The 16,296-nt window shown below is 37.3% G+C and overlaps 4 protein-coding genes across 6 annotated transcripts in view; 3 read left to right on the plus strand and 1 right to left on the minus strand.

Annotated features, from left to right (window-relative positions):
- Nucleotides 1–16,296, plus strand: part of LOC138021410 (phosphatidylinositol 3,4,5-trisphosphate 3-phosphatase and dual-specificity protein phosphatase PTEN-like) — a 40,638-nt gene that overhangs the window by 18,445 nt on the left and 5,897 nt on the right. The gene's annotated exons all lie outside the window — the stretch shown is intronic.
- On the minus strand, nt 1,473–2,489 carry LOC138021414 (uncharacterized). The gene has a single exon (XM_068868279.1). It carries the CDS (start codon nt 2,351–2,353, stop codon nt 1,610–1,612), a length of 744 nt encoding a protein of 247 aa, XP_068724380.1. The 5' UTR covers nt 2,354–2,489; the 3' UTR covers nt 1,473–1,609.
- On the plus strand, nt 2,799–7,720 carry LOC138021417 (group XIIA secretory phospholipase A2-like). Of its 2 annotated transcripts, XM_068868284.1 has the most exons (4): nt 2,799–2,935; nt 3,021–3,190; nt 5,811–5,878; nt 6,352–7,720. In XM_068868284.1, the coding sequence occupies exons 2-4, from the start codon at nt 3,034–3,036 to the stop codon at nt 6,673–6,675; spliced, it is 549 nt and encodes a 182-aa protein (XP_068724385.1). In that variant the 5' UTR covers nt 2,799–2,935; nt 3,021–3,033; the 3' UTR covers nt 6,676–7,720. The 2 variants fall into 2 exon arrangements, with proteins under 2 accessions (XP_068724385.1, XP_068724386.1); XM_068868285.1 differs by lacking the exon at nt 2,799–2,935 and having other exon boundaries at nt 3,052–3,190.
- On the plus strand, nt 12,661–14,547 carry LOC138021416 (transcription initiation factor TFIID subunit 3-like). The gene has a single exon (XM_068868283.1). It carries the CDS (start codon nt 13,187–13,189, stop codon nt 13,874–13,876), a length of 690 nt encoding a protein of 229 aa, XP_068724384.1. The 5' UTR covers nt 12,661–13,186; the 3' UTR covers nt 13,877–14,547.

Below are 16,296 nucleotides of genomic sequence, written 5' to 3' on the forward strand. Positions count from 1 at the left end.
TGGTATGACTTGTCCACACCCCTTTGGCACTGTTGCACTTGGAAATTTTTCTTGCGACTTGTCTCCCAATTTTGTTGCAACTAAAGTTTTCACATTGTGAAACATGTTGCTTGATGGGTTTTGCACTAGTTAAGGTTTCTTGCAACTTGTTTTGTTTTTGATGATCACATGAGGGTAAAGGTACATTTTCATTGGCTGGTGATGCAAACTGTTGTGACACAAGTTGCAGGACAGATGTTACACCACACAATGCTTAAAAAAATTGTTGCAACGATATGTGAAGCTTTCTGCAGTGGTTTTTGCCTATGATTGGGCACTGGTTTGTGCAACTTGTCTCACTATGGCATCCGTGAGATGGGTGCACAACAAATTGAACAGTGCAACAGTGCCTTTAGCTGTCACAGGCTGGATACTCACTTTCTGGTGGGAAATTCTGTGGTCTGTATTTGGAGGGATACATAACTTGAGTCAAAAGAACCAAGTATAATTTATCTGATCTAATGGCTAAGAGGACCAAGTGGCTCTGGCCGATGGTCATGTTCCCATTTTCATTATTAGGGGAGGCGAATGGTAAATGCGAGACTTTGCGAGACGGGGAGACCAGCGTTTTTCTTTGCAAGCCCGAGACATTTTGACTTTTTAGATTGTGAGACCGAGACTTCAAAGTGTTTGACACCTTCGTATAAAAAAACGAGACTGCGAGACGCACATAACCGCTCAAAAAAAGAGACTGCGAGACCCAGAGTTCAGGCGTGGATCCAGGATTTTGAAATGGGGGGTGAATTTTTGTAATAATGTAACAGAACTACAGCCTGGTCAATATTTGAGGGATAACAAAAACAAAAAGGAAGAAGGGGGGCTCAGAAAAAGGGGTGAAAATTCACCCATTTCACCTCCCCTGGATCCGCGCCTGGAGTTTTTGAAGAACCATTCGCCACCCCTATTATTATCCTAGTCCTCACTACTTTCTTATTTCCAAGAGGTTAGGGTTAGGGTTAGACCCCTCCTTCTTTTCATACTTTTTGTTCTGGTTTGTGGAAATACAGTATCTAAAGGTACAGTAGTAAAACAAAGTAGATGCACACTGCAACGTTAATTCCACTCAAATCTGCATGTACACACATACCTGAAACTCCCCTCAAAAGTGCGAAGTTATCATTATTTTACCGTTAGGCTATAATCATTACCGCAGCTTTTAAATGGCTTTTGTTTACTGTATCTCACATACAGCCTGCAACGTAAATTTTTATTGACGTTGCTGACATACATTTAATGGGATATAACTTTTCCTGGAATAGCTCTGTTACCATCTCCTTTCCTAGGTGGGGTCAGCCCATTACAGCCCCAGATGCACTTTAATTATCACTTAGCCCGGATTTCATCAGATTACATGAGTTATAGCAGCAATCGTCATAGTGTTTTCTTACTTCTTTTTTGTTCAAAAGAACTTCTAGAAAATGCACAATTTTGTAGTAACAGTTCGCTTGATCGGCGCACCCTCAACATTAAAATCCTCCAAGGAACTTCTTTGGAAATGGGGGGACTAGAGGCCAATGACAACAGCGTGATCAGCCTGTGTACAATTTCGAAGTCAACTTTGTTTTAGTATTTACTCCAATTTTATTCCTTCTCCCAAGGCATTCATGTCCCCTTCTGTTGGTCTATGAGGATGGACTTTTCCCGAAATAAGGACACCTGTCTCGTCAGCCTTTGTATTCGCCTTTGAATCTCCGTTTGTTTCTGTGTTTCCAGTGACAACAATGTTGTTCAGCTCATCGCAAACTGTATCATAAATGTTTGACACTGCATCGTTAAGTGTGGCCTCATTTTGACACTGAAAATTTGTAGACTCACTGTTTCTGTCTGCAACATCATTTTCGTTCACAAGATTCCTGTCAAAGGCAAAGCCTTCAACCTCGCCGCCTTCAAGTGACAGCCGCACATTCTCGGCGAACGTATCAAAGCTGTAGCAATCTGGATCAAACAAGGCACTCAGCGGATCTTCTAAGTTCGGATTGTAAAATAAAAACAGCAATCCCTGGACACAGTCCTCTAAGCTGTAAATTTCTGTCCATTCTTCGAGTAAATTCAAGCAGACGTCACCACTCCCGTGATCAATGTTCGGGTGATAAATCCGCGTCTCACATGTAACACTTGGAGCTGACTTGGGGTAATCTTCCGGATTCACTACAAACATGAATTTCCCTCCGCAGTAGACACCGTCATTTGGAACGATTTCGACTGTAAAAGCTTCGAGATTTTCTTCAAAGTGACAAACTGTGGCCTGATTGTTTGAAAAGCTAGCAATGCCTTTCATCAGCCTGTGGAAATCTTTAGCCAACGATCCACACATTTTTTTAACGCAAACGACTAAAATTGACTAATCAAAAAATGTTAAACCAGAAGACCTTCAAACATTAAATATTTCACGCAGTTTCCATCTGAAATGTAAGTTTGGCGATTTACAAAATAGGCCTTTTAAAGGTGGTTTTATATGCCCGTGCTGCAAAGTTTTTGTGTGATGGTGCAACAACGTGAACAAGTGATTCCGTGTTGAGAACCAATCAAAAGAAAGCACGATTGCATCATTCATTACAGGGAATACCCCTCAGAATCCAGAATAGTCACCACCTCCAAGATATTTATAGTCAATAAATTTCAAATAAAACGAGATCTGAAATAATAACGAATTTCCTACGAAACAGGAACTGCCAGAGGGTGGTCATTGTATTAGTTTTTTTTAAAATAAGAATGTCTGGAAATTTTAAAGTGCCTTAGCCTGCGAGAAGTGGTTACAATTCCGTGAGAGCGAGCCTGCTCGCAGGCTAAAAGTGCCTCTTCTATATACGGAAGATTGTAGCCATGTAAAAACAAGCAAATACGAGAACAGACTAATTATGGACTGAGGACGGTTATTTCTTCGACCGGTTTACAGGTACAAAAGAGCAATATTTTGCGCCAGCGATCAAGTTAAATATTTAAGATTCATTGTCAATTGTCATGCGTTCACTTCTAATTAGTTTTTCCGCCGAAATGATCGACTTCCACAAGAGGGTTTTTTCGTTACTACTTCTCGGGTTATATATTATGGACTCAGCAGTGGCGTCTGATTCTGGTGGATTGGCAGATTTAGCGAAGATTTTAGGGCAGCTAGCCAGCGGAGACGACTGTGTGTTCCGCTGCCCGAAAGGTAAGTTTCACTGTTTGCAATTTGCTATTAAAGGTCAAATTTTAATAAGGGACTAAACATTATTAACGCAATCTCTACGTAACCTCATAAACAGTAGATATGAAATTAGAGATGCTTCGTATAGCTTCAAAGGTATAGACCCTGATACGTTTTTTGTTTAAAAACTTTTGTAATTGTGCCATAATATTTTGTTTTATTCTAGGTTACTAACCTCTGCTAACCTTAAGTCTAACTAAAGTAAAGCTTATTTGCACTACACATGACACAACCATTTCTGCTCAATAAATTTTGCTAATCTTATTTATAAATTATCTAGAAATTAACTGTTAGTCATTTTGCTCTTAACTGGCTGTGGTCATAGAAAGTTTAACAAATTTAGGAACTTTGCCTTAATCTGTAAGCCTCAGTCTGTAAAACTCCATATGCATGTAATATATAACTGACATGGTATTCAGTGATTGGTCGCCCAGAGGACTCATAACACTTGTTTATTCACCTGGTTATGCGAGACACTCAGTAGATGCAAATGTGAACATTTCACTGAGGTTGACTATCAATAGAGTTATTTTCACAGAGTTATGACGTTACAGTTAAGTTTCCAAAATCCTGAATTCAAGATAATTTGGAAATTCAAGATTTTGGAAGGCCTAAATCTTGAACTCAGAAATACAGAAATACAAAAAGTATCCTAAACATGTATAAAAGCTAACCTAATTAGGCCTAAAAAAAAGTTTTTAGGCTTAATGTTTATAGCTTTTATGAATGTTGGCTTCCAAAATCTTGAATTCAGGATTTTGGAAACTTAACTCTAACTCTATGACATAACTCTATGAAAATAACTCTAAGAATAGCTGTCCCCCAATATGAATAGGTAAGGGCCTGTTTATATGGTCTTGGGTACCCGAGACAACCCTCCCCCCGAGTTACCCTTGGCGAGATATTTTTCCACTCATTTGTTTACAAAATTCTATCAACCGTTTACATGAGGTGGTCGAGACAACTTGGGTGGGCGAGTTGTCTCGCCTCGGCAGGTAGGGTAACCCTGGCAGGTGAGACAACTTTTTCGCACGTAAACAGTTTGTTTCGACCACCCGAGACAAGACAGCAAAATCTTGAATGCGCACGCATAAAATAAAAATCAAAGAAGCAACAATTTGGGAGCTTATACATGTGTTTAGCGTTTACTTTCGAATTAAAAGTTTTTTTCCGCCAAAATTCTCACCACTGTCAACAGAAACTCTCGATTCATTTAGAAACAGCCTTTTATTTAAACTACATATTATTGCTGCATCAAGATTGTCAGTCCATTTGCTGAAAGTGAAAACTCAACTATACTTAATAAAAACGAACTAGAAAGAAAGAAAGGCATATGATGATACGCATTTTTTGAAGATGCGTCTTAAAATATATGCATAATTAAGGAGGATCAACTTTGTCTCGGTCATGCAATTCTCATATAGACGCTTGGTAAAGTTGTCTCGGGAGGAGGGCTGTCTCGGGAGACCATATAAACAGGCCCTAAGCCAAAACTTTTAAGAAAAGTCACAGGCACCCCATACCAACACCATGTTTGTTTTAATTAACCCATTGACTCCCAGGGGTTCCCCTTTGACGAGTAAAATCGTCTGGCATTAGACAGAGTAAAAAAATACTCTGGCTGGTTTAGGCTAGTTTGGATGTCAATGGGTTAATTAAACTACATGAAAGTTAATCATAAAGTGAGATTATTATCAATATACATGGCCAAATAGAAAATCGGCCTCTTCAAAACACACGCTCAGCGGGCCACAAAAGACTCACAGCGGGCTGCTAATGCAACTTTGTGATATGCCTATTATTTATAGACAATTTTACGCATTTTTTCGGTAATTTTAAATAAGTTCACTGGACTGTTGATTCTTTAATAGCTTGTTCAATCAACACTTACATGATGATTTGAAGTGACTTTGAATTCGTTATTCACTTAGCTTGTATTATTAAAACTCGCATTCTTGATATCATTTGGCCTTGTTTATTGACACTACACGGGCGCAAATAAACAATATTCCCTCAAAAAGTCATGTTATTCCCTTATTGATTGGGTAATATTGAAAACATCTTGTAATTGCTGGTTGTTTACAAATACAAACAATCTGGTTCAGAATTCACACTTAAAAGTTAACAAATCTGTATTTCTCGACTTGGTACAAAGGTCCAAACAAAACAGCTTTTTTCTCAAATCTGGCTAAAACATACAGTAAGAATTTAACTCTCGTGGGCAACTTCAGTGTTAACTTTTTTGGGTTAGGGTTACATCACAATCTGAGAGGTGTGACTACAACAACCTTTTTGCGATTTGGATACAGCTGTAATTAATATGTTGTAAACTACTGTTACAGTAAGGGCCTGTTCACATGGAGGTGGGGGGCCAGGGGTGGGTGAAATGCACCATGGTCATTATGCAGGCCTTTGATCACCAAGGACAACTCATAGAGTGATCTTTACATAGATCTGAGATTATTTATGTCATTAAATTATTGTGGATCACAAAAAGCATCTACACAACTAGGTCCCAAAAACCATTTCACTTGTACAATCATGTACATACTATATTTAATTTTTCTATTAATTCCTATTATAGGGTATAAACCTCTGTCAAATCCAAATCACAAACCATCAAGTAATGGATGTGGTTCAATGGGAATCAAGGTACAGTATTCACAAAAGTATGGTTTATAGTTGACAAAAATTGGTCAATGAATGAGGAGATCACTGGCATGACCTGGACATACAGTCTTGCAAAAAATCCTAATGCGTCTACGAGTCAAACCCATGATGAAAATAGCAATATTGATATCGGCACTATACAAGCTTTTTTTTTTTTACCCGTGGCCTTCCGATTACTAGTTCGGATGAGCTGCAGAGGACTTGCGGGAGGTTGGTTCTGGTTCACGACAAGCCACTAATTTTTGCAGGTCACAAAAAATGAGGCAAAAGAACTAGGTATTATTACTCTTAAGTGTTTTGTTTTGGCCTTCAACATTTTTAAAATTTGACAGCATTCTATTTTTGGAAAATTATCTACAGTAAGTTAAAAATACAAAAACCAATCATGTACAATCCTTCAAATTGTACAACTAATATGAAATAATTTTTGTTACTATGTTTGACCTGTCTTTCAGCTTGATACTACCCACTTCTCTGGCTTTACTAGATGCTGTGACATCCATGACATTTGCTATGACACTTGTAACAACGATCGCACCCAGTGTGATGAAGACTTTAAATCTTGCCTTGACAACGAGTGTCTCTTAACGGGACTTGGAAATCGCCTTCCAAAAGAACAGCTTGATGCGTGTCAGTCTTCTGCAGATCTCCTGTATTCAGGCACATATGCTTTGGGGTGTATGGCCTACAAAGAAGCTCAGCGTCATGCGTGCCTTTGTAATGGAAGAACGTTAACTAAAAAGGAAATGGAAGATCTTGAGAGAGAGGAAGAGTTATAACTTCAGGGGAAAAGGAGAACTTGAATATTTCCAGGACATACAGACTTATTACCTTTTTTATTTACACTGAGATTTTCAGTTTTCAGTACATGTACATGTATTTTTTGAAATATTTATCAATGGTTTATCTCAGAAGCAGAGGGCATTAAAGGTTAGACAAAGGTGAAAGGTCATTTTACAGAAGAAGCATGGTGGTCCAGAATAGAAATACCAAAAATGTTATTAATACTATCTTTGAATAATGCATCACTGCTGGTTCTAAAAACTTTCACAACATTACAGCTGCAGCACCTTCCAGATTATTATGGTCTCCTGTTCATTTACTCTTTTTTTCTGGTTGTCCTTGTCTTTGAATCCTCAGAAACTCCTCTCCCTTCAGTCGTGCCAAGTTTCGCAAGTCTTGAATGGGATGCTCACTCTCACTAGGTGTCTTTGGAATGCCAAAATGACGTCGCACAGTAGGAAATTTAAAAGCAATGTTTTGAGCCAGGCCAAAGAACGCAGAGACTGCCCAGTAGAGAGACATGGCCTGAAAATAATTTAAATTCTTAGGGTTACCAAAATCATTGTGGCATTACAGTATCCTGTATCTCAAGAAAAGTCTGCTGCTTGAAGAATAATTCCCAAATGAATAGAAATTCCTCAGCGTTCAAATAATATGACTACAAGAACTTAAGTCTCAGTTACTGTGGCAGTAATAATTGTAATTCAGTCAGTTAGTATTGGTGGTTTTAATTAGAAAGCAGAATTGGTAAGGGTCTGCTCTGTTTCCAGATCAAAGCAAATACAAAATTAGCACAGATCTACATGTATGCAAGTGTCTGGGAAAATAATATATGTAACTATATGCAAACACAGACACAAGCACAAAGGGGCTCATCAACACTAGGGAATTAACTTAAGGAAGGTATTGAAGCAAAGATGCTGATGATAGTGGGGTGTTACTGTCTGTTAATGTTTAGATCAGCTGATGATTGAATCTGTGTAAGCAGTTGTAAAACTTAATGGTAAAGCTAAGCATTAAATGTGTTAATGGAATCACACACTTGTCGAGTGCATTCATCAACAAAAATCGCATTACCTTCTCTTACAATTCCGAACATTAACACCTGGGGCCGTTTCTCGAAAGTCCCGAAACTATACGGGCCGTTTTTGGGTGTCACAATTCCCTTTGTATCTCAAGAACGAAGAGGATTTAAGACATCAAACTTAACAGTAATTTTTCTTTTTGTCACCTTTAAAACATGTTTAAAGATCGGCTTTCCAAAACAAGCAGTTGCCAGTTTCGCAAATGGCTTTTCAGGCCTGAAAAGTTATTGGGACTTTCGAGATACGTGCCTCTGGTCCAGTAGATTAAGAATAATTTATGTTTCAAAAGTTCTCAAACTGGCTTACATGTACCCTAAAGGCTCATGATACATGTACTTACAGAACTTTGAAATCACTCATAATGTACCTACTGTATTATTTTATTCCAAGATGTACAAGAGATCATGTGATTAATATGCCAAAATTCGAAACCAACTCCTTCACATCCCTTGCAAAAATACCACAATAAGTGCTAATTAAAAGCAAGCCCATTTTTAGGTCATTTAACAGCAGAGCCAGCCACTGTAAGGTCAATGACAACTTACTGTCGGAACTTGTGAAGCAACAAAAACCATCCCCACTGACACAATTCTCAATGTGTTGGTCACTATCTGCTGAGACTTAGTTGGTTTTCTGTCGCCGCAGGGCATTAAGCTGATAAAAGAATCAAAAGGACATTTTGTAGTCTCAACACAACTGCATACCAATCCTCATACAAACTAAAATAATTTTGTTCACTTCATTGTCTAACAATTTTTTTTATATTTTGGAAAGACCATACTTACCACCCAAAAGGATTTAATTTTATCCATACAGTATATTTTTCATTTTCAAGATCTATTGCCTGCAGTTCTTCATGTAGGTGTCCCTTGCAAGCTCTTAATTACACCATCTTTCCTTTCTACCTTCTTGAAGTTAAAGAAGTTAATGTTTCTCTCCTTAAACCATTTTGTGTTTCAAATGCCAATTTCATAATAATTTATTATATATTATACAAACTTTTTACACAAGTGACTATCTTTCAAAATATTTTTTCGGGCCATTAATAATACTTTGCTAGTGCATACTACAGGCCCTCTGATATTACGCGATGGTGCGATTTCGCACAATCGACCTCAAATCGCATCCGATCGCACAATTCACGAAAAATCGCATAATTCACAAAAGGACGCACAAAATTCATAAAATGAAACATAAATCAACACGTTTCTTAGAAATTCCTGCATAAATTTACACCATTTTAAAGATGATTTATCTTGGAAAAAGCCTAAAAAACCTTTGTCACCTTCGATTTCGTAAACATTCGAAGTTCAAGGCTTTATTTTTCATGTCGGGGACCTGGTACGAGTCTCCTTCTATTGGTGCAACACAAACACGCCCTTATATACACACCACTGAAATGTTGCCTTCTCTTAGAGAAGAGATTTGTTTCGGCAAAATGTAGTTTCTTTCGTTGAAAACTGATAAAAACTTACTCATGGATAAGTTTGTTGTGAAAACGCTCGCTTTTTCTTCGATGAAGAAGGAAGTTCCCACCTTCCGCCCAATCTGACAGCTGACGATCGAGCAAGAAAGTACCTCACAGGTACGCTCCACGTGGACGATGGACTGATGTTTTTTTGGTCGTGAAATATTAGGGCCTTTTATACGAGATAAAATAAGCCGCGGCATACTCTGGCCACGGTGTACAAAATACGCCAAAGGAACTATTTATAACAATATATATTTCCAGGTCAAAATAAGCCGCGGCTTGAAAAAGACGTGAACATAGATTTTGTACCATTTATACGGGTTGAACATTGGAGTCTTCTGTAAGCCGCGGCCAGAGAAAGCCGCGGCTTATTTTCTCTCGTATAAATGGGGGTATGGCCCTATTGTGATTGACCATCTTCGAAAGTTCGTGGTTGACAAGCACCTTGATCATTCATTTGGCATGTTAGCTGTGTCCTTTCAACTTTTAACGTGGTGCACCGGTAGTGCAGAAGACCTCTTTTTTTTTATCCCAACTAATGTCGATCGAGATACATAATTACTGTTCCTTTGTGTTCGAAATGTCTTTAGGGCAGCAAAAAAGTGTTTTTCTCAACCTGAAACCTTATAAAACAAGCTTAAAATTGCTGAGAAAAAAATCGCACAATTTACATTATTTATCGCATAATTGGCCTCTCTAATCGCACAATCTGCCCCGAAAAAATCGCATAATTTGCATTTTTTAATCGCACCCTATCAGAAGGCCTGATACTATGCTAGCCATTCTAACATTTTTAATTAGCTATGTAAATTTAGTATGTGTCAGTGACCTTGGCTTGTAATGAACTGTATTGCATTTAAATTGCCTCGTTTTAGTTTCAGAGTAGCAACTAGCACAGCAAACTACTAACAGTGCGTTGGCAAATGACACACAATTTAGTAAAAGTGTTGGCCCAAAAAATAGCAACTGATGAAAGACAATGACAGCTTGAGCAATAGATTTTAAGCATACAATGATGTAGTTGTAGCAGAATTATACCTGAAGAATTTATTATCAAGTAGTAAAACTCTTACATTTCATTTCAATTTTTGTTGCAAAAAATTTTAGGTTAAATTTTCTGTCAGCATCCATGATCAGTCACAAGGGCAACAGGTGTTGGTCACCTGTTGCTGTGTCAGGTTTATTTCCATAACATCCAGATTCAACATTCCTCTCCTCATAAATATCACACAGAATCTTCTTTGTGTTTAAGACTTTTCTTTAGAGACAATTCTCCCCAACTTATTCTTCTTTTGGATCTACATTTACTGTTGTAGAAACATCAAAACAAATACGGTAATATTTCTCTTGAAAAGTGAAACAATCCCAAACAGTTCCAGTTTTTAAATTAATATTGCCACACCCAAACTACACCTTGGCCTCTTAATGAGGCCATGTCTCATGTTGTAAACAATAAAACTACCAAGTTTCACCTGACTGATGATGAAGCAAACACTGAACTCATTCCAAAACCAGCCCACACCCTTTGTTTATGATATTCACTAAGACCTGAGTGAGTGTTGACAGTCTAACCTGCAGCTTGTCAAGGAGAAGTTGGGAGTATAATAATTTCTTTAAAGTTCAGCAAAAAGGCTTGTTCAGGTACAGTAAGTTTTAAAACACCATTCCTTAATTTTTAATCAGTAATGAATTATTGCTATTTAATTGCTGACTTGCTTAGACTGAAATTATTTGCTGGTGAATGACCATGTAGCTGCACTGAAATTCAAATCAGACTAATAATTAAACTCATGAACATTGTTCTCTCACCTAAATTTCTACCTGCTAATTTCATGTACTTCGTCCACATCTTATTTTGTGTGGGACAGTGAAGCCAATGAAGAATTTTCTTACAAAACATAATTTATAATTTATTTCTTTATCATCCTCATAAAATTTAATTCCCTTTGCTACAACTACATGTATGTTGTGACTGGTTTAGGACTTGTTTTTGGTTTGTGCAGTTTTGGAAACCATTTCAAGATTTGTTCCAAGCACCTCAAGTTCAATGACATTTAAACAAGACAATTATTATTATTATAGAACAAAAGAACAACTGTACAAAACAGCTAGAGGACAGACAGTCGCAGACAGAACATTGAACATTTGCTACAGTATGTGAATCCATTAATTTTTTATAATAATTTTATGTTATTATGAAAATTTGTGGAGGACTTTGAAAAAGCATATTAAAAAAGAAATTTATGAGCCCACAATCACAGGGGCAAGATGCAAAGTCCCACCACACCAAAACTCAGGGCTTTCCATTGTCAACAGAGGATAAACTACATGTACAAACTTTTGAGGTGACATCTGTAGAAGGTTCTAGTGACTCTGGAAAAGGGGTGATATAAGCCATGTATATGGCAAGTGTTTCACAACACTAAATAAATGCAATAGTCGTTTTAACTACTTGTTTTCTTCTGTGGCACTTAAGAGACCATACAGATTTACAAAATTACTGGCTACTGCATGTACGATTCTCAATGGTACAGCTGTCAACCTTTGTGGAAGGTGTTTGAAAGAGAACAGGAAGGACAAATTGGTACGAAGAAATAAATTGAAACCTCTCTTTTCCTTCAAAACACCAGCCACACAGACTATGGCTGTTACAGTTACTGTAATACAAGAAGATGGGAAGTTACCCCAATAGCTTCTGTAAAATAAATTCTATCTGCAGAAGGTGTGCTCAATAACATTACTGTAACAGTAATTTACTAACCTCGATATTGAACAGATTAATGATACCAACAGCAAAAGGAAGTATGAGAGTAGGGTCAGCCACAGTAAGGTCTGGAAACCACAGTGCACCTTCATGAGCTATTTCAGGGCATGGAAGCATCACATCTAACAAGCCAAATTGAATTACAGTGTACAAAAAAGTCATGTGTCAATTGTATGTACTATTCAAAATTTATATACACTGTACATGACCAACTGAATTTCAACACAGCCAGCTCAGCAGCAGCCTTGCCTACAAGATTGTACAATCTAATGTACCTCATTGACCAGATGACTGACTGTCTGCCAAGATTTACAGCATTTATAGTTGTAAGAGCTAAAAACAGAGTGACTATTAAAACTGATGGACCCACTGGCTTTCTGACTCACTGACTGACTTACTGACTGATTGAATGACTAAAATGGTTGACTGACAGACTAGCTGACTGAGACTCCAGCTGCTGGTAACTCACTGAGGCTGTTTCTTGTACGACTGACGCACTGATCTGGACTAATGAGAATACATGTAGGCTGATCAGTTGATGATTGATTGACAATTTCCCTTCTGAATTTGAATTTTTCAGTCGATGGCTGCAGCTCCTAACTACCCAACCTATAAATGGTGGGAGACTGATGACAAAACTAAACGCCTGTACACAGAACTGCTGGCTGAAAAGCTCTCTAGCCCCAGAAAAACACCAGGAAGTAGAACGGTGTCAAATGGAAAGACACCGGAGCAAGGCAGACATCATCTCCTAAACGCAGCCCTGAATCAGATACACACACTTCTGATGTCACTGACATGCATGTACATGTAGAAGGAGCACTAGTCAAGAACAACAAAGAAAAACAGGATGAAGACAACAAGTTTGGGAAGTACACCTTTGAAACCATCACAATCGACACCCTTGCTAAGTATGATTACATTAAGAGTCCAAAAAAGAGAGCAGCACCTACGGTGCCAATTAGCTTTTTTGAACAGAGTAATAAATCTAACAATAATTCAAAACCAGGAACTGGAGATAACAAGGACAAAAATGCTGAAAAATTAGTTGATAGGACTTCAAAAGGCCAGTTCTTTTTTAAGTCTCAGAAGTTGAACTCAGCGGAAAAGAAACCAAGTCTCATGATGAAGAAAACCAAACAAGCATCGTCAGAGATGGATCCAGGAGAGACAAACCCTCACGTGCAATGAAATTGGAGGAAATTCCCGAGTATACCTCATCCTCTTCTGAGAATTCTGCAGATGAGACAGTGGTAAGAGTGAAGACAACTACATATAGAAAGGAGGAAAACAAAGCACAAAGTCCTGAAAAAGATTCAAAAGAAGTATCAAAAAACAAGCAACCCAACAAGAATAATCAGCCTCTGAAGATTGAAGAACTGAGCTCCAAATTTCAGCTTCTGTCAGAGGAAGTTGCACAACTCGAATTTAAAATGTTCGAGTTTTCCGACGACATTCAGAGGTTGAAGCAAAGCATGGGTTTTAAAAGTGGTGATGTTGAAGATAAAACAGCTGACAGAAGCCCTGGTACTGAAGAAAAGAATGAGTTCAGAGTGACCCGTCAAAAAAGCTTCACATTTGCTGATAGGTTCAACCACAAAGCTATGTTGATGAAAAAACAGGCATCTCCAAGCAAAATGCTGGCTACTAAGCCTGGAAAGCCCTTTCCAGGAAAATCAACACCTGAAGGTACAAGTAAAGAGGAGGCAATGGCCGAATTGAAGAAGAACGAAGCCTTGAATGAGATTGTCTGTAAAATAAAGGAGCAAGAATTATCAGAAGATGACATCCAAGAAATCTTACGGTGTGCTAAGGACAAGTACATTCACAAGCCAAACTACCTTGAGGAGATTGGTTATGGAAGAGAAAATGACTGATTTCCAAAGAACTTAGACTGAGAGTTTTTAGTCTAGCTTTCATTTTGATCACAATTCTTACTAACTTTAAACTTAAAGGAAGGTACTGCCCCGCTAAGTTTACTTCCACATGATGGAGCTTAACTCCATTCTAAGGGTATAGTGCATTAATATAATAATCAGATCCCAAAACCATTAACACTTTTTTTGAACAGTGCAAGTACTCTAATGTCATGACTAATTTTCCCAAACCTCAAATCAACAATGAATGCTGTTTGAACAGTAACGTCCTTAAAAAAAATTATGCATGACAAGGTGTGTATACGTCGTACACACAAAAGAAAAACTTGAATTGGCACTCCTCTGCATTGTTAAAGGAATTTTACTTAATAACAAAAAAATACACAACGTTGTGATTATTAATTTTTCCTTTATTAAATAGCTCTAAAGGTTATACAACCAACATTCCCCTCTTGAATTCAACATTGTCCTTATAAAACACTTTCAAACTAAAACAATACTTACACAATGAACACTGTATGGGATGTGATGTGATGCACAAAAGGGGAAAAGAGTGGGTCTTCATAAATCTGTCTCAATGTTAATTTTAGTACAGTAACAGTTATTTTTTTTACATCAGGGCTACATCACGGTATAATGTTCAATGTACACACATTACTAAAAATAAAGTGATGCTGAATCAGATGGAAAGTGCACTAATTGCCTGTTGTTCAGCTACATGTAAATAAAGTAATCTTTAGAATGGCCATGGAAAACAAAACAATTATTATAATAATTATTTTGAGTGCCCAGTGTATATGGCCTGCACAAGAGGTGCTTGCACAACCTGAAAGCATTATTCCTAATAATTATTTTTCATGGTACACAAATTTTAAAGTGCTACATGTACGTAACAACTTGAATTCTGAAGGGAAACGAAAAACTGTTCGAGTTAGCGGGGTCGATTATTCATTACCATAACCATTACCATTAAAACACCTATTCAATTTTCTAGGTTAATAATTAATAGCTTATTGATTTTCAGCACTTCGGTAAACAATACAGTGCAAATTAAACTTATGATCGGTAAATAACTGTCGAATACATGATCTGTTTGTTGCACTAATTACCGGTAAAATCAAATTGCTCCAGTCTTTGTTCTATGTTAGAATTCGATCACACGATAAGAAAAGCACATGGGTTATCTCAATGGGCATCCGTGGCCAATTATAAGAACCAGAAATTCGAGTTATCGGGTTAAATTTTGATCAAGAGAAACGAAATTTAGTTCAAGTTAGCGGGGTTTTCGAGTTATCCGAGTTCGAGTAAACCAAGTAAAAATTACTGAACAGTTGGGTCAAATGCAAGGGAATTGAGACTCAGTTCGAGTTAGCGAGGGAGTTAGAGTTAACTTATCAGAGTTCAAGTTACTGGGGTTCTACTGTATGATCAAAATGTCACTTCCCTTTTTTTCTTCAGGCCTTTAAAGACTGTGTGTTTGCTTGACATCTTTGATTTTTATAATCCAAAGGCAGTTTACTTTGAGTTTAAGTTCTGGATTCCACAGTTTACTACATGGTGGGTATTACATACATTCAAAGTCTGACGGATTGGATGTAGGGAAAAGTGACATCATTTTATAGTCAGTCACAAGCTTAAAATTTCAGTGTGTGAATGCAGCTTAACAATATCATAATTACACAAAACACAAGTTTAAAAGTCTGAAACCCTGAAACCCACAGTGCTGCATATTAATTCATCCACACACACATGCATTGCATTCTAATAAACCAGTTGTGCCTCTTTGACATCATTTTCTCCCTGATCCAGCTCTGTAAGCTCTAAAAGTTTGTAATGGCAGACCATTAATTAAATAGGAAAATTCCAGTTAAAATAAACAGATGTCTTTCTTAAATCAACGCTTAAAACTTGGGTCTCTTAGTGTTCAGTTAACAACATTGATAGTGGTTTTGAAATCCAAAACAAAAGGAGAAATGATTTTTTGGTCATAGCAGCACTTTAAGACCAGAAACAATTATAATTAATATTATAATTATTGTAATTATAATTAACATGTTGTCTACCTGAATTTCTCTGAGAGGGAAAAAATCCGGTGAGATTCCTAAGTGACAGAGACAAAAAAAACCACAGTGGCAACTGGATCCAGGGTAAAATGTAAATCTTCAGCGGATTACAACCTTCTGACTGGTAGTAGTCATAGATCATCTTACGATGCTAAAATATTGACACAATCAAATAAAAATTTAACATTAAAACAGAATACATTTAAGAGGAAATCTTTACTTCGCGTCCAAGAATAGGCAATTGTAGTATTAAAATAATAACTATAAATTATATTTTTAAAAAGTCTCCGAGTGTATTCTTGTCTTGTTTTTCATTGTTTTCAACATGCAAGCTTAAATAGATCTGCAATTTGATTA

This window comes from Montipora capricornis, chromosome 10 (genome assembly GCF_036669925.1).
Source record: "Montipora capricornis isolate CH-2021 chromosome 10, ASM3666992v2, whole genome shotgun sequence".
In the NCBI taxonomy this organism is placed as follows: Eukaryota; Metazoa; Cnidaria; class Anthozoa; order Scleractinia; family Acroporidae; genus Montipora; species Montipora capricornis.

Coding starts and splice junctions, on each gene's coding strand:
- LOC138021414 (XM_068868279.1), bottom strand. CDS start 2,353: ATGTGTGGATCGTTGGCTAAAGATTTCCACAGGCTGATGAAAGGCATT.
- LOC138021416 (XM_068868283.1), top strand. CDS start 13,187: ATGAAATTGGAGGAAATTCCCGAGTATACCTCATCCTCTTCTGAGAAT.
- LOC138021417 (XM_068868284.1), top strand. CDS start 3,034: ATGATCGACTTCCACAAGAGGGTTTTTTCGTTACTACTTCTCGGGTTA. Junction 3,191..5,810: donor TGTGTTCCGCTGCCCGAAAG/GTAAGTTTCACT, acceptor TTCCTATTATAG/GGTATAAACCTCTGTCAAAT. Junction 5,879..6,351: donor GTGGTTCAATGGGAATCAAG/GTACAGTATTCA, acceptor CCTGTCTTTCAG/CTTGATACTACCCACTTCTC.